At 45.6% G+C, this 26,016-nt stretch overlaps 1 protein-coding gene and 1 long non-coding RNA gene across 2 annotated transcripts in view; one reads left to right on the top strand and one right to left on the bottom strand.

The window, feature by feature from the left end:
* Positions 1 to 26,016, bottom strand: part of ADAM12 (ADAM metallopeptidase domain 12) — a 237,284-nt gene that overhangs the window by 6,715 nt on the left and 204,553 nt on the right. Inside the window, exons 14-20 of the mRNA XM_045569081.1 lie at positions 20,805 to 20,913; positions 20,497 to 20,695; positions 18,375 to 18,452; positions 15,298 to 15,406; positions 11,644 to 11,779; positions 10,927 to 11,035; positions 9,124 to 9,297 (exon numbers count right to left, since the gene is read on the bottom strand). Coding sequence (XP_045425037.1) covers positions 9,124 to 9,297; positions 10,927 to 11,035; positions 11,644 to 11,779; positions 15,298 to 15,406; positions 18,375 to 18,452; positions 20,497 to 20,695; positions 20,805 to 20,913 — 914 coding nt within the window. The remainder of the gene's footprint in view (positions 1 to 9,123; positions 9,298 to 10,926; positions 11,036 to 11,643; positions 11,780 to 15,297; positions 15,407 to 18,374; positions 18,453 to 20,496; positions 20,696 to 20,804; positions 20,914 to 26,016) is intronic.
* On the top strand, positions 5,280 to 7,161 carry LOC123650343. Its single transcript, XR_006739323.1, has 3 exons — positions 5,280 to 5,300; positions 6,634 to 6,735; positions 6,866 to 7,161. It is a non-coding gene; the product is annotated as an uncharacterized LOC123650343 (long non-coding RNA).

Here is a 26,016-nt window from a genome sequence, read left to right as displayed (position 1 = left end):
ATTATATATCTGAAATTTACATAAGCATTATATATAGACAAAACAATGGTTATTTCTGTGTAGAATAAATGAGTTTTAGATTACTTTTACTTTAAGTATTTTAGAAACTGACAATAATTTCAATTTTTGGGCTAAGAGAATATGTAGACTATGTAAACAATATAAAATACTCTACAAATTAGAACCACTGAGCACACAGGTAGGGTGATGTTCAGAGGAGAGTTCCTAGATTCAAATGCTTATTTTAATAAATTAATAAAGTATAAATAAAAATAGGAATCTAATATAAGGAGTTAGAGAAATAACCCTAAGGGGAAAAAAGACAAATAGTAAAAACAAAAGCGTAAAATACTAAATTAGAAAAAGAGTAGAACAACAACTCATTTCTCACAAATTCATTATGAATTCACTTTCTAATAACATTTTTATTTAACTATCACAAAGTTTAATAAGGCACGTAGAGGAGAAATAAAAAAGTACCATCTCCAAGTTAGTAAAAGGAAGATCATTTGTAACACAGAGCTGGTTCTTTGAGGGTAAGGCAATGTGAAAAAATAAAGTTTGTTACTTTATACACTAAATAGCAAATGGGTCCAATATTCAAATGTAAAGAAGATCATAAAAGAAATGGAACCATGTTCGTGTGATCTTTGGGTGGTCAGGCCTTTCATGGCAAAGGAGAAAAGATGTTCTACCTCAGGCATAGGAAGAAAAACATAGCTTCCATCGTTTTAACCTATCAGGTTAGCAAAGATAAGAAAAAGCTCTAAACGTGCTGCGTGGCTGAGGAGGTGGGGACTAGAAAGGGCACAGCTCCTTTCACGGCAGTGCCTCCCCATCTCTAAACGCGTGTGGCCTTGGCACAGCAACTGCACCTTCAGCACTGTATCCTGCAGACGCCAAGGGGAAGAATATGCCTGTGTGAAGTAGATGATTGAAAACAACCCCTGTGGCCACAAGTAAGGGACAGGCTAAATAGATCACGGTGTGGCTCTACAACGAAACACTACATGGCCAGTAAAAAGAATGAGTGAGATGGGCATATAACTGATATGGACGAACCAAAGTAGAAAAAGGTGCACATGTTTTACCATTTGAATTCAGAAGAAGGATCCAAGATGAAACGAGAGTGAGAGCCAGCTGATGGCTGCTGAAGTTGGGTGATGGGTGGACAGGGTTTCATTGTGCTCTGCTCTTCTGAGTGTTTGAAAATTTTCATAATCTCTCTGCAGAAAGAGGTAGAACTGAGAGCTTCCATGGTATTCCAAAGTGTATTTTAATAAGCCTAGTAATGCTGCTTGGGAGGAGAGCTGCTTTATATACACTCCAGTAGCCTGGTGGGACAGCTGTGAAGGAGACTAATTGTTTTCTGAATGGCCCTTTATGCTACGGAGATTTTTAATGATAGGTGTACCTTACCAAAAGGGTAAAATATCAGGCATCTGGTTTTCATGTACAGTTTGCACGTTTCCGTGCAAATGAGTAGAAAACAAACACCCGTTTGAATACCGCAGTCACTTGCATGACTTCCCTTGGATAGATGTGTGCTTCCACTGGTAATTGATACCTTTATGGAAATTTGATGGGTTTGTCTCATGAATAATTATATGAAACCAAAGAAAGTTCAGGTAAGTTTCTGGAAGTATTGGGTATGTGGCAGGGAAGGTTAGCAAGAGTCTAAGACCTGGCTAACCTTGTTTTATATTTACAGGAGGAATGGACTCATTTTCCTTCATCCGTGACTCGTTGCCTGTGATAGTCCCATAGAGAATGACGGGTGCCGGGACAGCTTAATTTTCACTGGCTAAAATCCACATCCATTCGGCACAGTTCCTGCGTATCCACTGTGTTCGAGGGTCTGAACTGACATACGCCTCAGAGGGAGACCGGGTCTGCTGGGGCCTGCACAAACAGGTACGCAGGTACCTCCAGGCCACGGCAGCAGGTGAGCAAGGGGTCTCGTGGGAGGACCACCGAAAGGCTCAGGGAAAGGGGCAAAAAGGTGAGATCCAGACCAAGCAGAGGGCGGGCACCGAGGGCCACTTTCCAGCACCTTCATCAGCCTGTGGTTGAAAACATTCCTCAAACTCGGTTTTCTAATATTTCATCTTCCTTAGGAGGATATACTGATGAAGGGGTTTTCTTTTCTCATTACACACTGGCATTTCTGACGAGCAAGGGCCTACATAGGCAGATTTCCAGATTCTGCACGTGCTGGTCTAAAGACCAGACACACAGGTGAGGAGAGTGCAGGTGCTCATCCAGCCACGGCTGCTGTGGAACAGTTTGAAAGTGTGAGCTCAGGCTCAGCTGGCCAGCACCCAAATTATGGTTTAATTTGATTTGTCTGCGCTTATATCCTGACAAAGTATTTGTGAATGAGTAGCTGTTGTTTAACAGTCCCAGTTAATGATTACTTTCCTTTAGGGGGTGGGGAGAAAAAGGAATTTGGGCCTCCTTATAATAGCTGCCACCCCTGCTCCTGAGGCTACTTTAGCAAGGTTTGATTATTCTGTAGCCTTTTTTTTAGAAGGGACTGTCTCAAGCTGGCCAGTTCTGTGTTACAAAATATTACATGTTGTAAAAAATAGAGACACCGATGAAGCGTGGATTAGGAACAATGTTGTGTCTGCCAGAAACACTGAACTGAAACACTCTACCCCTGTGGAAAATGCAGAGTTTTCTCCTTTCACAGCCAAAGCACAGCCCTGACTACTGTCATGGTTCCGAACGGTGGCTTGTTCCAGGTGAGACCAGAATGACTGGAGCATGGTAGCGGCATAAACAAATGCACGGCTCTATATCAGAGGATGGAGAAGGCCAGAAGGTCCCCTGCCCCGTCACCTTGTACCTCTGTGGCAAAGTTGAGGGAAAGATGAACTAAAGACTGCTGGGCAGTTGGGTGGTCTGAATATAGCAGCATGGCTGCTTCCATGGTACTCTCTTCCTCCCTCCGATCGATACATCCATCCACGTGTGGATTTAGTTCCAGCCTGCAAGTAAAGAACTTGGGCTTGACCTGGGCTCTCCCACTTCTGGGTGTCCTACTAGACAAGTTTAGTCCTCACTGTGCTTTGTTTCCTCTGTAAAAGGGGACAAGGTTAGTATCCTAGGCTCATAGAGAGGGTCAGAAATGCCTGTGAAGTACTTAGCCCTGTCGTGCCAGCCATATAATTGGTGCCAAATGTTTGCTATTTTTTTTTTTTTTTTTTTTGGAGACAGGGTCTCACTGTGTTGCCCAGGCTAGAGTGCAGTGTGTCATCAGGGCTCATTACAATCTCAGACTCTTGGGCTCAAGTGATCCTCTTGTCCTAGCCTTTCCAGTTGCTAGCTAGGACTATACGTGCACACCCTGCCTGGCTACATTTTCTAATTTTTTTTTGGTAAAAACAGGCTGCTCTTGAACTCCTGGCCTCAAGCAATCCTCCTGCACTGGCTTCCCAATTGGCCACCGTATTTTATAAGAATTCAAAACACACCTAGGAGCTCCTTGTACCAAAAAATTTAACACCTGACCCCCCTATATATATACCATTTGGTTATAAGAATAAAAATAGAAATTTTTATTCTGACTAGAAGAATAATTTTAGCCCGTTAGTTCAGTATTCCAATTCACTTGAGGAAAACCGCTTCCTAAGCAACTGCGTATGACCACCCACCCTCAGGGGTAATTTAAATACCATGTTGTGGGACAAACCTTAAAAACAAACAGATGAAATGCTGAGTGACACATGTGTGAGGTTCTGTTAGAAGAACGGCCCATCTGTGAACTGAAGGTACCACTGAAACTCTCTGTAGGATTCTGGCACATTTGAGTTTGACAGCAGAAAATTGCCTTTCCACCTGCTATGTTCCAGCACAGCCTGCTGGAGACACAATTTTCTGTGAGCTGAGAAATCTCACACTGAACGTGTTTTTGTTTGAATGAATCCAGTTGGTCAGAATAAGCTGCATGACAGCTTGCAGTTGGGTATGTCCTAGAAATTTAACACCCCCCCCCACAGGGTTTGTTCCTGAGCTTTCTCACACATCTTCCCCCAGGAATAAAGTTATGCACACAGGCAGTTGGCACTTAAGTGGCCTCATGTTTTCTAGTCTTTTGAGGGTCATATTTAATTCAAATTTAGCAATGTGAGCCCCTCTCTGGTATGTTGATGGTAGGACTCTGGGTCTGTACTGAAACCTTTCTGAGGGTCTTGGGTGGGGAATCTGCCTGCCACCTCCCGCCCTGGCCTACTTCTCCAGCTGCACTCCTGGTCCTCTCTCTCTGTACACACTTGCCCCACGTGTGAATGTAGCTTCTCCATCCGTCTCTCACCAGCTTGGGACGGATACTAGGCTGCCGTGGCTGACAGACTCTGTGGAAGGAAGCAGATGTCATTCTTCCTGGCGTCCCTGGGTCCCCCTTCCAGCAGTCAAGTAAGTGGACTTTACAAATGATATCTGAAGTGTAAAGGAAGGTGACCCTTTCCTCTCCCTGTGCTCAGCTCTTGAACTCTGCAAGGTCCTGTCTCTTCCCCCGCCATGCAGTGGTGTCAAAGCTTGAGCTGCTCCTTCCTAAGAAAGCCCCTTCCAGAATTCTGCTCAAGGCACGTGCTCAGTATGCCCTTGGATTTTTCTCTTCTATTTAAAAAATTATATAGTAAAATCGCCTCTTTAGGGTGCAAAGTTGAATGATTTTTAAGACTTTTGTAATCAGAGGAAAACAAAATATACCTTGAGATTTACAAAAAGTCTCTCAAAGCCCTCGCAGATCCATCCTCAGCCCCTCCTGTAACTTCCCCCATTTTTCTTCCCTTCCAGAGTCTGAGGTGACTTACCAAGCAGCAGAAGGTACAGAAAAACTCCCCTGGTGCTTCCAAAGTGGCTTGTAATATGCAAATGTGTGCTGACTTATCTTCCTGTAGTAAGTGCATGTTCCTGGTGGATTGCACCTCTAACACACAAGTCAGGGCAGGGGCAAATTCAACGCCAAGCTTAGAGAAGTGCACAGAAGATGTTCTATCAATGCTTCCTGTCTATGCAGAAAATGGTAAGTGAGCAGACATCCCTTTAAGTTCTTACTTTAAAAAAAAGCCTTTTACAATTCTTTTCTCTAGCCTACTTGGCCTCTCGTGCTGAGGCTGTGGTTCAGGAGAGCTCGACAGCAGCCAGCTGACAGCGGGAGGAATACACTGAATTATTTTCCTCTAAAATAGCTGATGGCATGAAAAAGAAATTTTACTTCCTTGCTCAAGGCTGGAGCATTGGGATGAGAATCTTGAATTCAAGGGTCATTATGCCTTGAAGGAAATGGAAAGGTATGTTTGTGGACAAAAGAGTAAGTTGCTTCAACTGTCCTTGATTTTTAAAAATCAAACAGAACATTTTTAAAGGAGATGAAATGTTTTCTCTGAAGAACTAGCTTCCACTTTAGAAGTGAGGTTGACCACTAGACTGTTTATGGTAGTTTTCTTTTCTTCTGGAATGTTTAGATGGTACATTTGGACAGATGAAGCGAGATTAGCTGTGTGTGTCACAGTGTGCGGAACTCAAGTACAAAATGTCAGCGCATTCAGTTTGTGCTGCCAAACGAGAGCCACCTCCAACTAGTCCCCACACCTGCATGGAATTAATTCCAGTTCCCTCTGTGTGATGGGAGACAAATCACAAACTTAATCTGTATCATATGTCTCGGAAAAGGTCCAGACAGACACCAGCCTGGAGTGAGAAATGTGGATTTTTCAGTGACTAATGCTTAAAGGGTAACATTTCCTGAGTTTCATAAAACAGAATGAAGGCCTTTTTGGGGCCTACTTTAAGGAAATCTTGAAGGGAGTCACTTCGGGAGGAAGTCATGGCTGGTGGAGAAAAACACACCAGCAAGTGGAAATCTCTTTGCTCTGATCACGTGGTTTGTTAGAGACCGCTCCAGTGTGACATGGTGTACAGGCAAGTTGCTTAAGGGGAGAAATAACAAGGCTGAGGATGGGGGGAAGGAGCTTACTGGCTCTGTGGATATTGGAAACGTACATGCAAAATATTAAGTATTGGTGCATTTTTTCTGACAGGTGATAGCTTTCATCCGGTTCTCAAAAAAGTTCTCAGCCCAGAAAAGTATAGGCTGTACCTACCACCTTCCATAACAAATCAAGTGTAAGAGACAGACAGCAATAAACAGATCTTTGCAAGCATGAAAGGAATGGGAGAATTCATAAAAGATTACTAAAATTTAATATTCAAAACTAGAATAAATTTCTAATCTATTAAAAACAAAACTCTTATAACTCAGGGAAAAAACCCTCTGCCTATTTTTTTCCTACTCCAGAGGTAAAGGGTAGGAACAGATAATTCACAGAACAAATATAGTTAATAGCCGGAGCTGGCTCATGACTGCCAAGTCCCTACTCCTTGTTCAGTGATGTCACATTAATAACTTGAAATTGGCCCTGGTGGGAGTTTTTACAGCAGAGAAATCAGCTGTAAAGCAGGTTTTTTTTCTTTTAAAAGAGCCAGTGTACCACTACTGGCTAATAGATATATAAAAAGCAGTTCAAGTATACCAGCACTCAAAGAAATACAAAAAGAAATGAGGTCTAGACAAGATGGAATAATAACCACAGTTCACCCTATTCCTTTTGTTAATTACAAAAGCAAAAATATCTGGACAAAATTCATAAAGCAACTGACAGGAAGTCTCAGAAAGTTGGAGAAAAAGTAGACTGGCGAGGGACATCAAAACTCACCTCCCAAGAGGTAACTTCTTGTGTGCATTTTTCCTTTTGTATATTTTGGCCTGGGCTATGGAGAGGCCCACAACCTGGACATAACTAATGGCACCAGACTGAAATTAACAGGCCTTTTTTTGGGGGATTTTTTTTTTTAGTCTTCAGCCAAAAGACTTGGAAAGGGCACTCTAGAATGACAAACATTTTGACCACACTGGACCTTACTCTGGCTTAACACCATAAAAAAGTACTGCCCCTCCTCACTGGGCATCATGGCCTCGAGAGTGGCAGATCTCTGCTGTCCCTCAGTTCTTGAAATAACAGGCCTGTTCCCTTCCCTGGAACAGAGACCGGGGATTTCTCAACACCGTGGAGTCTAGAATGAAGTGGAACATTTTTCAGTGCTAAAAGAAGAAAACAGTCAACTCAAAATTATAGATATCCAGCAAAAATATCCTTCAGGAATAAAGGTAAAATAAAGACATGCTCCGATAAAGGAAAATTAAGAGAACTTGTCACCAACAGCATAACTAAAGGAAGTTTTTCAAAGAAACTTAGAACATGAGGCATTAAGGAAAGAACATGAGTAAATATAGTACTTATGTTTTAAAAATTACACCATCTGAAACAGTTCTCAATGCATAAAGGCGGGGAGGATAAAGGGACCTAAAAGGTGGTAAAGTTTCTACCTTCCATCTGAAATAATAAAATATTGACTCTGGTAGACTATAATCAATTATGTACAAATATTGTAACCTTTTGAGCAGTGGTTTTCAATCAGGGCGGTTTTGCAATAGTTGAAGACATAATTACATGGTTTGCCCTGTAGTTTGTAGAAGCCAGGGATGCTGCTACAGAATTATTCAGCAAAAAATGTCAAAATGCTGAGGTTGAGAAACTCTGCCCTAGAGCTATCACACAAAAAACTATAAAGACATATATTCAAAACCACTATAGCTAAATCAACACGAAATACCACAAAATGTTGAACTAAACCACAGGAATGGAGGAAGAATGAGAGGGAACTAATAACATGATAGACTTCAATTCTAACATATATTACATGTAAATGGTCTAAACCCACCTATTAAAAGACAGTGACTAGCAGAAAGAAGGAAACAATGTATGAGCCAACTACATGCTGTCTACAAGCAACTATTTTCAAATATAATGCTGTAGGTAGGTTAAAAGTGAAACCAGGGGAAAAGACATATTACAGTGCAAACAGTAATCTAAAGAAAACTGTAGTGGATATACTAATATCAGATGAAGTAGACTTTAGAACAAAGAAACATTACATAGTGAGAAAAGGGTCAATTCCCAAAGAAGACACAACAAATCCTACCTGTATCATAAACAGAGCTTCAAAATACATGAAGCACAACTGATGAACTGAAGGAGGACACAATTAGTTGGAAACTTCTATCAGTTACTGAAAAGGGAGTGATGAACTATTACACAGAAAAAATATTTATCAAAGTGGCAAAGCTTTGAGAAGTTAAAACTGGATAACTAGCAAAGTCACCGGGAGAGAGGCCCTCAATAATGCAGGAACATAAATGTACATGTTAGGACTCTTAAAAGTACAATATGGGGTTGAAAAATGGTATGACCATTTTAAGAACCTCTCCTAGGGGAATAATTGAGGTTCAAAATGTATCTGTCTAGAACGTTGTAGCAGAGCTGTTTATAATAGTAAAAATTAGAGACATATAAACATGCCCAATAATTGGCAAGTACTTAAAATCATTCTATATTAAAGTATTTGTTAAAATCATTCTAATTTACAATGCCATTAAAAATTCTTTAAAAAGTTATTTTAAGGATAAAGGCAGTATATAAAGCTGTGTATATGAAGAATAAATTGTTAAAAATACATGTACAATTGGAAACCTACAAAAATTATTAGAAGAAAATATAATGATGACAGTAAGAAATTACCAGTGATTGTCTCTTGGTTTTCCGTTGCTTGGTTTTGTTTCTTTTCCCCTCAAATTTCCTATTGCGAAATATCTCACCCACAGTCGCAAACAAACTTTTACTTCCAAAAACAGCCCCAAAATGAGATAATATATACAAAGTATCCATTGCAGTACTAAAATTCTTGTAACTATTTTGAAAGTGAAAATGGGTGAGAAAGTATAACCATGACTATTCTGTCTCTGTTTTATGGTCCAAGCCTAATTATTAATAGTGCCCTCTGCCATTCTCAAAAGTGTCATGGTTTACATAAGTTGTATGGGTACCTTAAAGTAGAGTGCACTCTTACTATAGTCCAGGCACTGTACTGAGTAGCTGAATTATCCCTATTTTACAGAGGCACGAAGTTAAGCAACTTGTCCAAGTTCACACATTACCAAGTAGTGCAGAACCTGGATTTGACCCACATCCTATCAAATCAGCACTGAAGGTATACCTGGGCCTGCCGAAGTGCAGGGGTGGCTGGCAGGGGTCTGGCGGGGACAGTGGGTACACGTGGAGCCTGGTGCAGGGGAGGAAGTACTCGCTGAGGTGACTGGGGCAGGTCCAGGGCTTTGAGGGGTCTGCTGATGTCAACATTCGGACATGGTGGCCATCTCCTGGTGTTGTTCTGCATGGCCAAAGCAAAAAGTCATGCTATAAGGGGTTGAAAAATAGTGACAATTTCTTGAGATAGCAGTGCTAAGCTGTCGGAGTGGGGTAAGAAATCAAGGATGTATCTAAGAGGAAATCTAACACAAGCACCCCTCCCCCCAAATCTGGAATAAAGGGATCAATTTTTAATTTAAAAAAACTGGTTTGATTACGAAATAGGAGTAAGGCACTTGAAAAAGTACCGTAGATGAAGACACAGACCCCGATCTTAAGGAAATTGCAACGGAGGTGTGAAAACGAGACGTAGCTTAATGTGTGCAAGGCTCAGTGAGAACCGGAAAACTCCCAGGGGAAGGACAGCCCCACTTCCCAGAGGCCAGGATCTGGGCCCTCCTTCATAGAGACAGCAGGTGCAGCACTGGCTTTGTGTTTCAGGCCCCCCCCTTCCTTTCCCCTTTTGAAAACAGCTTTATTTGAGATAGATATAATTGGCACAATTTATTGTGCATATTTATAGCATACAACTTAATAATTTTTGACCTATGTTTACATCCCTGAACCCATCACAGCATGATAGTGAACATATACCCATCATTCCGAAGAGTCATCCTTCCCTCCCACCACTTTCCCTCCCCCTCCCATGGCAACCATGGCTCCGCTTTGTCGATATAGTTCGCATTTTTAGAATTATATATCAAGGGGATCACAGAATATGTACGGTTTGGTTTCCTTTTCTCAGAATCATAATCTGAGATTCATCCATGATGTTGTATGTTTCAGTGGTTCATTCCTTCACCTATTGATGGATATTTGGATCATTTCCAGTGTTGGCTCTCACAAATAAAGCCCTTCTTGCTCCCAGTCCCACATTTGGGGATGGGAGGTGGTAAAATGTTATCAGGAATAGTGGCCTCCTCCTTGGAACCCAATGCTGTCTACTCTTTGAATCAAGGGAAATAAATAGTTTATTGCCTGCTGAGTATGTGATGATGTTTTCAATCATTTTATTGTAACAGTGAACACCAGTCTTGTTCACTATTGTAATATGGACTTGTGTCCACAAGAACACTTGAATGGTAAACTCATCAACAAATACTTGGTGGGGAGAAACTAGAGTGAACTATACTAATACTTCACCAGGGTAGCAAGGAAGTACTTTGGGTTAAGGAGCCAGTTCTTTGAAACCATTGGGTGGACAGGGCTGGAGAGCAATGGGCAAACCTGGGGGCTCAGTGTGACTTCTAGAGCTACTTTAGAGAAGCAGGCCACAGGAGCTCACCCAAACCCAGCTGGGTGGCATTTAGAAACCACAGAGGGGCGCAGTGTCTGGAGCCTGCTTGGGCTACAGATCCCGTAGGCCCCGGCAAATGTGGCCGGTCGGGCGAGTGGAGGGGTGATGGCTCACAACCTGCACCCACCACGTCGTGCAGGGGACACCGACTACCCCAATGGGATATAGTAGGGCTTCTCTGGGGACACCGTGGGGCCTTCCTCCAGGCTCTGACCAACCCAGGGACCCTCAACTCAGGCCCTGCTGACCCGAGTATGCTGAGTCAGTGTTTCACGGGGAGAGTCCCTAGGTATGTGCATGGAGCTGTGGGCTTTTCAATGTGAGACTAAGTTCTCATGTTTGTTCAAAACTTACCGTAGGGAGGTTGGAATCTGCCGGCGTCCTCATCAGGCTTTTCCCAAGGTGGGTGAGGTGAGGCTGCCCAGGATGGGAGCCGTTGGCTGGCCGGGAAGGGTGCACACACCTGCAACACAAGCCCGGACGGAGGATGTTTCCCCTTCTCCTTGAGTGGGATTTTTATATTTTGCTCATAGTGGCAATCACTTATTTAACTCAATGTGATAAACATGCAAAGGAAAAATTACCTAACACTATTGCAAGATTAAAAAATATTGATTTTTTTTTGCCCCCAAAGCCATGATTCTATCAGATTTGTTCTTGTAATCCATGGACAGGCAGCTCTGGGACACCCAGGAGATGTTTTATAGGAAGCTGGCATGTCAGTTATGTCGTCTTTGAATACAGTTGGATCAAAAGCTACCCCATCTGATGAAAATATTTCAATGTCTCTATGTCTTGTAAAAATTACTAATGTAAGGGTGGAAGAAAATAAGCCAGCGGAATTCCTCAACACCCTGCCTGTCTATGTAACAAGGAGCAGATAGTCTGGAGGGGACGTGAAAGACCCAGGTGGTCTGGTCGAAATTAAAGAGACTCCCTCACCCCCAAACCCCAGTCTTACTACCCAGAAGACCTGACCTTTTCTTTGCTAAGGAAAATGAAGCAAGAAGCAGTTTGTTGTACACTTTTTCAACTATTTCTTGAAAAGATGACGACTCAAACGCAGGGTACCTTAGCTTTTCAATGGTGGTTTTTTTATTTGTAAACAGCAGTCGTATCAAGGTCTTCCTTTTGAGATAAACCACAAATCCAGCAGCAAGAAGACACAGGATGGTCACCAGAATTCCTATAGTTAAACCTTGGTTATCTGAAACCAAACACATTTGACTCACACAAGGAGGCAGTTATAATGAAATACGGGAGGTTTCAAATTGTGACATTTATGGCAAAGCAAACTTTGAAGCAACAAACAGAAATGAAGTGAGTAAATCCCAGAATGATGTACTAATAAATTAGTCTTACTTCAGAGGTCGTGTCTGAGGTTCGATCCATGTTGCCATCATTCATTTCTGACAGCTCTGGAACTTGCTAAACAGGAACCCGGGCCTGGACCACACAGGCTCCCCCAGGCACGACAGCAGCAGAGTGGACCATGGTAGCCACAGAAGGTCACGGGGCCACCCTTAAAGCCTCATCAGCATGACCGTGGTCCCCAGACTGAAATGCTCCCAGCCCTCATCACAGATGTGCCACTTTTCTCATGCTGTAGCTGGGGAAGCTGCTTTACCTTTGTGTTTCTTAATAAGACACCTCAAATTAGTGAATAAAGAAAACTCATAGCTTACATGAAATGCCCACGGGTTTTGTTATGTTTGGGATTTAAAAATACAGCCTTTGGGCGCAAACTCTTTTCTGGGAGAGTGCTGTTTATTTTCTTTATGAAGACATCACCTTTTCTATGATTTGCTCCCATTTTGCTTAGTACATTCGAGAGACAACTCAAGGGTGGGGACAGGATGGAAACTGTCAGATCGGTTTCTGACGGCAGCCCCGACCAAAGACTGCTGGGGAAAGATGCTAAATGCTACGGCTGTAAGGAGGATTACTTGCAATTTCAACTGGACTGTGAATTCCTTGAGGATGTGGATCTCAATTTATTTGTGTTTGTTTTCCCACCAGCAAGGATCAGAGTGTGCTTTACGTAGGAGGTGCACAACTGTCCTTTCAGGCTGCTAGGGAAGCTGTGACTTCAATTACCCGGCTCTCCGCCTCCCTCCCTGTGACCTCAGCTGGCTGCGGACCAGAGTGGCAGCAGCACCCAGGCCAGGGAGGACGTCTTCATGCCCTCTCTGTTTCTGGACATCGTCCCCAGCTGACAAGCCCTATCAGGGATGTGTCTTAGCCTAAAGGAGACAATCAACATACGACAGTCTTGATTCACTTGCCAGCGTTACTGAAAAGCACTGCTTTTGCTTTCCTGGCCAAAATGTCATTCTTTTCAGACTCTTAACAGCAGTGACGGGGGCTCTGGCTAGAGTTCTGGTGTCTCATAATGAGCTAATTAAAAAGTGAGCAGCAAAAGTCTTGAACTGTAATTTTTAGTTCCTTAAAAATGAATTCATAAATTTTAAATTCATCAATTTATCAAATTGAACATTTAACAGGCGCCCAAAGGGAACCCCTTGCATTCCCCAGGTTGTGGTGCCATCCCACCACTTGCTGGAGCTGGTGACATGGGCAGTGTGGGACTCCATTCCCCTCTTCCCTGGGCCTGGCACCTGCACTGTGTCCTGCAGAGCTGGCCACCCGCAGTCCCTACCCCTGTTGGCCACTACCCACCCTCCTGCCCCACGTGGGCCACATTCTAGATCTGTGCACGGCCATCTTGGCCACAGAACAGGGGTCTCCCTTGCTCCCTTCAGACCTCAGCAGACACGTTGAGTCCACAGGAGCCCTCCCGACACCACTCTGCTGTTCCTGAGTCCAAGGGGGTTGTCCCCTCCCCTGACATCCTCATTGTAGCCCACACTCATCGTGCCTTGTGGCACCCGCCAGGCATCTGCCCAGGACCCAGGGGAGCAGCTGGCACGTGGCAGACGTGTGAGAAGTACCTGTTTGATGAGCAACTGAGCCACAGCCAGGCCAGGAGCAGCAGAGCACGGGGACAGCAAGGCCCAGGCCACACTTGCACTGCCTGCCTGGATTTCATACGTGTGTGTGTGTGTGTGTGTGTGTGTGTGTGTGTGTGTGTGTGTGTACGGGGGTGTTTACAATACACTCTTTTATGAAATGGCCTCAGTGGGTGGATTTGGCTATTTGGTTGTCTTCATTTTTTAAACATTCTCGCTTGGTACAATGAAGAGTTGGTGACTCTGTGGCAACTTTCAAACCTGAGTCCACTGGTCACGTGCACCCACACTGCAAAGAGACACGGAGCTGCTGCCTCTCCGCTTCCTTTCCAGCACCGTCTGGTTTACTTGGACGGAGATGGAAGGGGCAGGAGGGTCCCTGACGAACTACAAACTAAAACCTACTATTTTTGTGCAATAAACACACAAAGCCATATTAGAGGCTTGGGTTGCATTCAGTGATCAGTCGTCAAGGCTGAGATGTCACCAGGGAAAGGGGGTCCTGGGCCCAGCCCTGGCTTCCCCACCACTGCAATTGGAGGCCCAGTGAAAGGCAACACTTCCCGGTCGCTTTGCTCCCTGCTGCGGGCCGGGGCCTGCTGGAGCAGTGACCTGGAGCCGCCCTGCCACGCGGAAGCAGGCCCACGTTTCAGCAGAGACAGGACCGGGACCTCGCTGCCCTCGTGGCACTGTTTCTGCAGATGTGCCTGGTAGGTGGAACTCCCCTCCTGAGCCCCGCAGAGCAGTGTTGTGTCTGTTGCCATGGAAATGGTGGCAAAGCCACAGAGTCACACTGCCAGTCACAGCAGTGGGGATGCGTGACCCCCGCACAGCAGCTCTGGTCTCGGTCCCAGTGTCACGGGGGCTTGGACGAGCGCCGAGGAGAAAGCACACGCCGTGAAGTCGCCCCTGCTCCTGGCTCCCCACTGTGCCCCCTTTGGCTCTGCACCTTCCTGCCTTGCTTTCACTGTGACAGGGACATCACTCAGACCTGCCCCTTGACTGTCTGAAAAGAACTCAGAAAACAGCCAGAGGCCATTGCCAAAGGTCATCCGAGGAGAAAGGAACGAAGGTTCAAGCACAGCTGCTATTAAGAGCTTCTTGAGGGACAGACTTGTGTCTAACTCTTAGCTGAATGGCTTTGGGCACGTCACTTAACTTCTCTGAGCCTCAGGTCCCTCATATGTGAAAAAAGAATAGAAATACCCACTTCAGAGTCGTGTGAGGAGGGGACGACGAGTATGAAACACCCAGCACAGCATGTCACTGTTCAACACACAGATGCTGTGGCTGCTACCAGCGCGGCCGCCATGACTGTCGCCCTTACCAACAGGCGCGTGTCTTTCTAGCGTGAGCTTTCAAAGGCATTACACTTCGAACCCCATGGCCCTAGCGCACAGCAGTTGTCCTTTACAGAGTCCTTTGACACGATGATGACATTCATACCCATTTGGCAGTCTGCTGTAGAAATTACCTAAGCTAAGGAAAGTGTCACAGGCTAAAGCATAAGCGGCAAACTCAGCCACTTATTCTAAGCAGAGAGCAAAGAGCCTTGGAAACGACCAGGGAGGACGAGAGCACGAGCCTCCGGAAACTGGGCGAGGCCCGGGCTGGGTCAGACCCACGTGGGTTTCCCACCAGGTTTGCTGCTGGCGGGGTACACCTGCACCTACGCTCACCGCTGCTCAGCCCGCCCGGCTCCTGCCGCCCCCAGCAGCTCAGTGTCCCCCGCAAGGGACACAGGGGCCTCACTCACCTGCTTGCCGGATGGGGCCACTGTCTGTGCTTCCTCCAAAGCCAAACTTGTCACAGAAGGGAGGTGCCCAGTGGGCCTCACAGTGGCAGTTCTTCCTGTTGTTGCACACCTTTCAGGGCAGCGAGAGAGAAGGACATCAGCAAGGCTGTGGCGTCCAGGTGTGCCCTCCGTGTAGCGCCACAGCAGAGCCCCTGCCCCCCAGCACTGACACCACCACACCAGTACGCGTCACTGTGAGAACGAGCCCCAGACACAGCACCACACAGGGGACACCAAACCGGACGCTGTAGCTGTGACATAACCTGCCTGCTAGCAGGTGTTATGAGAATGCAGTGCAGGTTATCAGGGCTCCCCGGCTTGCTTCCAGCCCCCCCCCCTCCTCCTCTCTACATCCAGGAAACTCAGCATCTGACCACGATGAGAAGCCCCCGCAGGGGCGAGGAGGGACCCTCGGTCATCACAGGACCTGACAACCTCTTGGCCCGTCTCTATCCGTCAGACTGGAGGCTCAGAGAGGCTGGGGTGGCGGGGCAGGCCCACAGCCAGGCTTCCTGTTTCCTGGTGCCCACGGAAGTACACGGGATTTCCACCAACACTTCCTTGCAGCCTGCTCTGATACCTCGTTCCTGAAATGCCCACTTCCTTCTTGCAGAGTTTCCCAGTGGCCGTTCCCAGGACCCCCCATGCATGGTGGGCAGAGCCAGCAATAAACTCTTTTCCTCGTGAAGTGGGAGAATGATTCTGCCGTGGCAAGAAAGGGAAGCCAGGAAAGCAGGAGGAGGGTGCACTTTGCCCTTGCTGGGCCCTGAGTAAGTGACCCAACTTGGAGACCAGAGTCCTCCCAAGAGTGGCCAAGGAGCTCCTGCCCACCTGGTTACCAAGCGCCACTGATGGCCTTGGCTGCCCAACCTGTCTATGCTGCTTGGACTTGTTATTGTCACGTACGTCATTTGAAGGACTAGTATGTGAACCCATAGAATATGAGCATGAAGACAAGAGAATTAGGTTGAATCCTTTGGGAACATTGGATAAAGAAAGGCAAATCACTGAGAGGAATTTCTGACCAATTAGGACTGGGCGGGGCAACCGCAAAATGATTGGCCAAAGCTGTGACGGGCGAGGGGTCTGCATTTCCCTCCACTTACAGACACTAGCTACACGTTGTTGATGATGCATTTTGGGGTGGTTTATATAAGGAAGTCAATGCGCAACTACAGTCAGAAAACCAATCCTAAAGGCCTCAGCCCTGCATCAAAATACTGATACCAAATATATACTTTAATATTTTAAGGCAAAATAAAATATTTGGAGTATGTGCCTCGCTTGGGATCTTCTCTGTGCCCAGTGACTCATTTTGATGAATCAGCCACCTGTCCCCACTGTTTCACATAAGAAGGCCAACAGTCAAGACAGCCTTTGGTAAGTTGGAAAGTGTCTTGCTGTGAAGTGAGCGTTGAGCAGAATGAATCAGTGTGTGGCAGAGCCCATGCCTATCTCCCTAAAGATGCAGTTGCCAGCCCCTAGATGCACACCTGCCCTGCAGAGCTTCTCCCCGCAACGTGCAGCCAGGTGCCCTTGTGTAGGTTGCAGCAGAGAGACTGCAGCCTTAACGACCCACTTGCAGGTGCTGCTGGTGAGCCTGGTCGCATCAGGGAAGGACTCGTTGCCAAGTCATGGCCGGCTGCTCCTCTCCAAGGTGTGGATGAGGCCCCAGGGATATTGGACGGTGAAGAGTCCAAGGTCCTCAACCCAACATGGGGCTGCAAAGTCATGTTACCTTGGACACGCCAGTCCCCCAACTTGGGTCTTGGCTTCTTTGTCAGTAAAATAATAGGGCAGGACTAGACTGCCTCTTAGCAGCCATCAGCAAGAAGTCTATGATCCAATGAAGACATAAAACGATTCTGTTTTCTACTGGGAGTCAGCTAAACTCACAGTGGACAAACCCATCTGAGGTGGCCCTGCAGTCCCCTCGTGGTTACAGCACAATGTAACTTTATGGGAACCCCCATAATTCTACATAAGGATCGTTGGCATGTGTCTGTAAATTTTAAAAATAGAATTTGGAGCAAGATTTCCATAGAAAAGATTTCAGAAAACCAAATGAACCACTGGCATGGACAATCAAGATTAATAGGATCCCACTGGAAATAATTAAGCCCATCAGGAAAAATAAGTTATGTTTTAAACAATTAAAGTCCTCTTCCCCCTAAAGTTTCTCTGAACTGAAATATTAAATAACAGCTTTTTTTTTTTAGTTAAAACCCATTGTGTGTGATTTTAAGAACATGTGTTTAGTAGGATCTGTTGTCTTTGTTTTAATTCCTTTTGGAAGAATTTCAGTTCAGACACATATTCTGAGTGTTGGCAGCAAAAGGGATGAGCTGTTTGAAATGTTAATGTGAAACTCTGCACGAAGAAAGGTTGGTTTCAAAATTACTTTGAAGACAACAAAATTATTTTTTAAATGGCAGAATGTTAATGTAAAAGATAATCATGGCTGGGCACGGTGGCTCTTGCCTGTAATCCTAGCCCTCTGGGAGGCCAAGGCGGGTGGATCGCTCGAGGTCAGGAGTTCGAGACCAGCCTGAGGGAGACCCTGTCTCTACTAAAAATAGAAATAAAAATTATCTGGACAATTAAAAATATATATAGAAAAAATTTGCCGGGCATGGTGGCGCATGCCTGTAGTCCCAGCTACTCAGGAGGCTGAGGCAGTATGATCGCTTAAGCCCAGGAGTTTGAGGTTGCTGTGAGCTAGGCTGACTCCACGGCACTCACTGTAGCCCTGGCAACAAAGTCACACTGTCTCAAAAAAAAAAAAATAAATAAATAAATAAAAAAAAATAAAAAAAGATAATCACTGCTCAAGCTGATTTTCTCTGTTAAACAAAAATCACATTTCTTGTTATGTAAAGGTCAAAGAAAATTAACGTCTTTAGAAAAAAATATTGAGAAGATACTAACTGCTCTATCAAAAAAAAAAAAGCTATGGATTGCAAAAACTTTTACAAACAAATTATTTATTGCTCGACTTGTTATGGGCTGCCTATAAAACGTCAGTTTAGCGTACTCACCCCTCTGCCGTGGCACTGCAGTGCACACTCGTGAACACCAAAGATGCTAACATTTTGACATCGACGATTGAGGCAGATCTGTAGAGGGAGGAAAACAAAGCAAGTATCTTAGTACTTCTTCAGTAACCCCCACCCCAGCTGCCCCCATGTGGATATTAAAAAAGAGAAAGCAAAGAAAGGGTTGGAGAAGATTCCACCTTCTTTCAGTTGACATGGCTACAGCATAATGATGCATTTTTCATTTGACTTAGACACAGACACGGATCCTATTGTCTGACTCCAAATTCAGTGTTTCTCAAGACTTAAGTTCAATGTGAACACTATTAAATTCTTTTGTACTTTATGGCATTTTACAGGGTTTCAGTTGAGCCTGAAATTATAACTGATTTTATCATGATTTTTGTGTAGCGCGTGTAATAAAATCTATGTGTTGCAGCATATTTTTCCTCCGTTAAAAGATACAGGAGAGTGCGAGATGGACTTGCCCTCACCCCTGGGCCTGTGCAGACCGACAGGCTCCAGCATCCAGGCTCTGAGAATCTTTCAAGGGAGATACCGAAACATGGGAACTTTTTCAAAATACTGACAAGTAATATCATCAATGACATAAACCATTGGCAGAAATGCTCAGCAGAGGAAAACAGACGGCTCTCTCGGATTTATCAAGCTGCCGCAGTGGCAGGGATTTGCTAAATGACACGGGACTGGCGGAAAGACTTCGGCCTCATTTCAAAGGTGCATAATGTACTCCAGACTCAAAGGATCAGGCTCCTTTTCTCCCTTAAGATGTTACAAATTAGCAGAGTCAAAGGAAGCAGAGTCTGATGTTTAGGTTGCAGATGCATTTTTAATCAGGTAGAACCTTCCTATGGGGAAGGGTCACTATTTGACCCCAACAGCTCACGTAAGGCAAGATGCATGCAGCTGTGGGGGGGGTGGGGGTGGGAATGCTGGCCATGGGGACTGTCACATTCCAGCTGATAAAAGAATTTTCCAGGGTTACAAAGAACACAGTAGGAACTTCTAAGAGAATCACAGCACAAGGTGCTGTCGTCCTCCCGAGCCCTCAGAGAGCCGGTGTTCTGCGGAAACAGAGATCAAAGCACATTTCTTCTTGCACGTGGAGAAAAAACTTGATGATGAATCAAGTCCTTGGAATTTCAACGTTCAGATGCACCTGGCCCTGGCTATTCAGGCTCCAGTTTAAAAAATGAGTATAATTCTAATGTCAAGGACTGCACATAAGCCAACGTGCTTAAGGAGACATCCAGAATACATAAGATGTGTCTCGTACTATCCTGTTTCCTCAAGGAAAAGCGTTTGTAGCTGAGCGTGTGTGGGGTGGAGCAGAGTGAGTGGAGGAGATTCCTGTCCGTCTTTTCTTCTCTGTGACCCCCCATTTTAGGGAGTGATTTTCAAGATCAGGCTGAAAATGGGGTCCTAAAAAGTTATTGGGGGTTGATTCAGCTTTTCCCTAAAACATTTTATTAACTTGCTATCATTTAGTCTGATGAGAAAATCTGGGGGAAAAAAATCAGTGTGATAAAACATGAAAATCTCAAATTCTTTTTTTCTTTAAAAAATTTTTTTTGACTTTATTTCTAAACCTCAAAATATCTTTATCTACCTTTCTTCTTGTTCCCTGAAAGGACTCCCTTTCAGCTTTACACTCTCTCTTCCTGTCTCCTACTCTTCTCTCTATAGTGTCTCTGAAAATACGTCTGACTTCCCATTCTGTCGAGGTGAGGACAAGCCCCTGAGAACTCTGTGCCAAAAACCAAGCCCCATATCCAAAACCAATATAATATGCTATTGCCTTTCTTTCCAAAGTAATTTCCTGGCTGGAAACCCTCATGACACCCAGAGTGTAAAAATGACTTATTAACACTAAAGGGCTGAGAAGACAAGCTTGATTTTCCCAAATTTGCATTTCAATGGCCAGACCAGGATCTAGGATTTATTGACTTTTTGTTTTAGGTGCAAAGAACTGGATTCCAGAGACAGTGTTCCGAGAGGTGGATTTAGGAAAACAAACCAACCAGTTAGTTCTCAAACGGGATGTTTTCCAGTGGGCCCTGTTGCAGACTTATGTTTAAGATGCAAGCGAATATTTGGGTCTTACTTTTCCATCTGCACACTTCGTGCCCGCAAGCACCAGCCCTGGGTCCGGCATGTCATCGCCCAAGTACACGTGGGTCCCCCGGCACAGAATCCGGCCTCCTTCCTGCAGTGGGATATTTGTTTCTATGGAAACAGCATTGGTACCAATGACAGGCCGGCTGGCACCTCCTTGACACTGGATTTTCCCACATTTAGCATCCCTGGAAGGGTAAGAACAAACAATTCCCAAAGAGAAACAGTTTGGAACCAACACTCAGCAACGTGGGAACGTCAGAGTGATGACGTTGTCGGGCTGTACAGATTCCATACCTCATCTCACACTTGGCAAAGGAACTCTTGGAGTCTTTGCCACAGTTTCCGTAAGGATCACCTGCAGAGTTGACTCTCTCAAAGCAGATCCCAGGGGCAGGTTTAGCACCTGAAACAGAAGCAGAATAGCACTTTCATCTCCTGCAAGCATGTTTAATGTTTTCCTTTAAATGGCACGAGGCTTTCATAATAGGTTAAGGAGAGATGTGTTCTGTATTCAGAGAAATCACACCCAGTGTCTCAGCTGACCCACGATGGGTGCTGGCCAGCGGAAGCCTGGGGTGTCCACAGCCAGCATCCTCTCTTGGCTGGGCTGATGCATTTCACAGCTCACTCTCCTCTAGGTCTGCTGTCCGGGGCCGTGGCATGTGCAGCCTCTCCGGAGGTAAGGTCTGGCTGTGGGACCAGACCCAACCTAGGGCAGAAAGGAGTTGGCTGGCTGGGTTCAGAGAAGGGGAAGCATCCCACATAATTCCGGTGAGAAAATGCAAGCTAGGGCAAGCTCCAAAGAGTAAGGATGACTAATGATGTGGGGAAGCAATGAGAGAGAGAGAGAGAGAGACACTTTCAGTCCCATGAAACTCCCTATAAGAGCAAGCACTGGCTTCAGTTAATGCCTATTAACGCAAAGGCAGAGGTTGCTCTCAGCGGCCATGGAGTCATAAACTCTGATGGTCACTGCACACAGAATGACAGTCCCCAGCAGAGACGGTCACAGCAGCTGGAGAGCTCAGAAAATGGCCATTTTTAGCACATTTTCCAGGCGTGGAGAGAGAGAGAACATTGAATCGGGGTTTGCAGTGCCAAAGCTTTGGAGGGCTCTGGAACCCTGGGCATAGTGGTATCTGCTGAAGACCATGAGCGAGTCAGGAAAACGTGCCCTTCTTCTCCCCGACATTGACGTCCTATTTGGGCACTTCCTCCCGTGTCACTTTGAACTGCCAGGATGCCAGCTCCCCAGACCCTGGCTCTGACTCCTGCCCTTCTCTGCTCCCAACTCCAGAGGGCTCCATTTACCTTCCAAGGTGACAGCGGCCTTATTTAAGATACCCACAGACGATGGGCAAGGCTTCCCTCCTCCCAGGGAACAGATGGCATTCATATTATTAAGAGCATCCCTCATTCTTTAACCTGTGCCTGAGCAGGTATGCTCATTTTAAACAACAATCACGACTCCGCCTTGCACCATTTGAGGGGAGTGGTCTGCTCGCTACTGACCTTTGCAATGAGCCTGCCTGGTTCTCTCATTTTCCCGTTCTTTTTTTTTTTTAAAAAAAAAAAAAAAAAAAAAAATTTTAGAGAAGCCTCCCTAAACCCCTTTTTCAGGGGCATGAGCCCAAACTGGACACAAGTCTCTGTCAAGGAAAAAGACAAGGTCTCTGGCTCTTCAGTGTCACATTCCTTTAAACCATTTCATTCACCACATCTTTGCTCACAGCATGGTGACACCACTCACAGCCGCAGCTTCTGTCTGCCACGGACCCAGTTTGTCCACACTCCTTTCTTGTGTTTTCAGTCTACTTGTTGGAGGGGGGAAGGACGGGAAGGGTGAGTCTCAGTGTGGAATCTGCACCTTGTATTAATTTAATCTTGTTTGATAGTACTTTTGATCAAAGTACTTGGATTCGATTGATCAAAGCAGTTCGGAAAAACTGGCTTCTAGAATAGTGACAATACAGCAGTTGCTTGCGTGTTTTTGCATAAACCCAAGGTATTTATGCATTGCCTGTCTTCCTCCTAACCGTCATCCTTCTATCTGTCCTTCCCGTCTCCCATTCCACTTCCTTTCCTCCCTCCCTCTCTCCTCCCTCCTTCCTGCCTGCCCGATTGTAAAGACCCTCACGGGCAGGGACGGTACCCAGGCCTGAACACGGCAGGTGCTCCAAGCATGAGCGTCATCGCGCCTCCGGTGCCGCCCGAGGAAGCCAACTGCGGTTCTGCAGGACGAGCAGCTCCAGCTCGGGTGGACGAACGCCGGCTTCTCTTCTCTGTGTCTCTGGATTTTCACTTATTTATTTACATCAAATAAAGTTCTGCTGTGCTGTCTCTTACATAAGGTCACGAAAAGACAGACGTTTTACATCATGGAAAGAAAAAAAACGCCATTCCCTCAAAGTTTAGGTAGAGTAAGAAAACCAACAAGCACAGAAAGCAAAGGGGGCCGAGTGCTGCCCTGGGGAGAAGAACATTCGGTAAAGGAAACGGACTCAAAGGCACAAACCCGGCACAGCTCTCTGGACGCCGGCTGGCCCCGGTGAGGACTGTGAAGGAGGCTCCAGGAAAGTGTTTCCAGTGGCTTTTGTGTGTGAGCTGCTGTCTGGCATCTCTCTTAGAGACAGAATGGTCAATAATTTAAAAAGCATAAATGACTTCATCCACTTGTCAGATATTATAAACGCACAGATTTGGATTCAAAGTTGCTGCACTTAAAAATCTCTGTCTTTAAGTCTTTAGGAAGACGAGAGATTTTATGTCACTGGGAAAGAATGACAACAGGTTTCTTATCACCACTATATTACATCAATTTAAAGTCTTTGAGTTCTTAATAATGGAACACTTAGATGTTTTGGCATTATCAAAAAATAAAATTTAGCCTTTCAGAGGGAATTTTGACATCATACTGTATTTTAGAATTATGTAGGAAGCGATGGATTTTAATTACCAGCTTTGTCTTCAGAGTGATATAACTTATACTTGTAATTGTAGTTTGGAAGTTCCCATTGTCATTACGTCTTTTGAAAGAGAGATGATGGCATCTTGAATTATGCCCACAATTTCCTCAATCTAATCTTTTACTTAAAATGACTCCATTATGCAAATGAACTTCTCCAGTTTAGTCAAATCGCACCCCCTCCATCACTAATTTTCCCAACCCCTGTCACTAACATCCACAGACAAAGGCATTTTTACAGGCCGTTGGAGGCTTCCTGTTCTCCCTGTCTCTCTCCTTCCAGGGGAACTTTGCAGTCATCAGAAAATGAAGTCCAAATGAACAAATTTTATCATTTCCTCCTTACTCGATGGGACAAAGAGGAGACTTTCTTGACTTCTAAACAATATGACTCTTGGCAAAAATCTCTTCTTCCCGTCTGTGGCCACTGCAGTTGTAGGTGATTAGTAAATGCATTGCCCCACGCGGGCCACAACCAACCAAGCTCATTTAAACCAGCCTTGCAGATAAACACCGAATATTCACCAGCCCATAACAACGGTCTGGCCGGCTCACCCCGTGTAAATCGCTAGATTCTAGACAGTGATAAAATAGATGAAACGAACATATTTCAGGACTTTTCTGATGCAAATTGTTTCTGACTTTAGACGAGTAAGATGAATTGCCAGGTAACGTTTTCAATAACTGTGCCAGTGGTCCTGACAGACGACATGGGCAGAAGTCAATCTGCTGCCCAAGGAAACCCAGCCAGCTGCATTTCGGAAGGAGTAAAGGTCAGGTCACATCGACAGAAAATCCCTGCAGATATTAACACTAAACTGGACAAAGAGAGCTGGGCGCCAGCCGCACAGTGTGAACTGCAGATAGCAGTTATGTGTTTGGCATCAAAACATAAAGTCTTGAGATTCAAGAAGTGTGGGAGAAGATCAGTGAGGAAAAAACTGTACTCTCAGCCAACAAGAATATTATCAACCACAATACCAATCAAAAAAACAAACAAATGAACAAAAGCTCCAAAAGGTATCCTGACAGTGTATTACTTTGCCAGTGAGGAGTTGCAGGCATATGTTTCGAATTTTCTGTCATTTTATTTGTGGAAAGATTTGGAAGCAGGATTATTTTATTGAAATATAATGCTGGATTGAGAAAAGCCCATTTCAAGAGGGAATAGTTGGTTGGAAGGAAGGGCTTCATCCGGTCAGCGTTTGGGTAGCCAGATCTGGACAGCGAACAGCGGACATACTGATGGTAACTGGAGAATTCTGGACGACCCAACGCGCAGCCCGGCCACTGGGGTGCAGATGTCAAGAGCCGGCAGAGCAGCGCTGATGCCTCCTACGGCTCCGAGTACTGCGCTTCCCGGCAGGCCTGCGGTAACCCCAGTGCGAAGTGCCCCGGATCCTGGAGCATTTGCTGACGGGTGGGGAAATGAAATATTGCAAACGCATCCTTGACAGCCAGTTTTCCTTCTCTGAGTCATGAAAGCTAATTCAAACCAACCACTGTAACCAAGCATTGAGACACTCTCAAGCCGGTACATCTGGCTGGCCGGGGGCCTGGCCCCGGAAGCCGCCTCTGCCCCCAGGACTGCATTTGTCCCGGATCGATGCTTCCCAGGAGGACACTGTGATGGAGTCACATCCTGACTCCACTCCGGATCCGGGCAGGAGTGCAGGGCTGTGGGAAGTGTGCCACTCTGGCAGCATCAGGGCTCCGGAGTCAGTATCTTACATATAGCAGGATGTCAGTAAATTCTTAAAAAATGAGAGAATGGGGTGGTGGATGAGGGTCTCTGCTCTTCAAGTCACAGCCCAAGCTCGACACAAACAGAACCATCTGCACGTCCCTTGGTTGGCCCCACGGCCCCCACGTGCCTTGATCTATGCTGTTCCATATGCTGGACATGTCCCTCCTCTCCCACCCCTGGCAAAAGGAGAAGGGGCAGCCTCCTCCTCGAAGGTTCCTGGCTGGCTGCTCCCCTCTACCTCCTGCCCCCCTACACGGCCCTCGATCATCTCTCAGCCCTCTGTGCAAACCCCGAGCATGCGAGTGTCTTGCTCTAGCCTGAGCTTCCATGAGTGTGGCTGCATCGTACAGAGTTTAGATTTACTCGTGCTGTGCACCTGGCATGGAACTACTCATCATGTTAATATATCACATAGTGTAGATAACAGGCTATGTTAGAGGGTGACAATATGCCCCTGGGGCAGGCAGGTTACCATCCCCATTTTACAGATGAGGCACAACAAGGTCGAGCAACTGGTTGAAGTTTGCCTGGATAGTAAGTGGTCGATTTAACACCCGTGGCCCCCCAAAAAGGTCCACATCCTAATCTGGAACCCGTGAACACACTGCCTTACGTGGCGGAAGGGACTCTGAAGGTATGATTACGTGAAGGATCTTGAGATGGGAGATGATCCTGGATGATCCGGGTGGATCCAGTACAATCCCCAGGGGCCTTATGAGGAGTCAGGAGGGTCAGGGTCAGAGGCCACGTGACTACGGAAGCAGAAGCTGGAGAGACACGGCGGTTTGAAGGCA

Source organism: Lemur catta, chromosome 14 (assembly GCF_020740605.2).
Source record: "Lemur catta isolate mLemCat1 chromosome 14, mLemCat1.pri, whole genome shotgun sequence".
NCBI classification, from domain to species: Eukaryota; Metazoa; Chordata; class Mammalia; order Primates; family Lemuridae; genus Lemur; species Lemur catta.
This window is presented reverse-complemented; position numbering and strand designations above follow the sequence as displayed.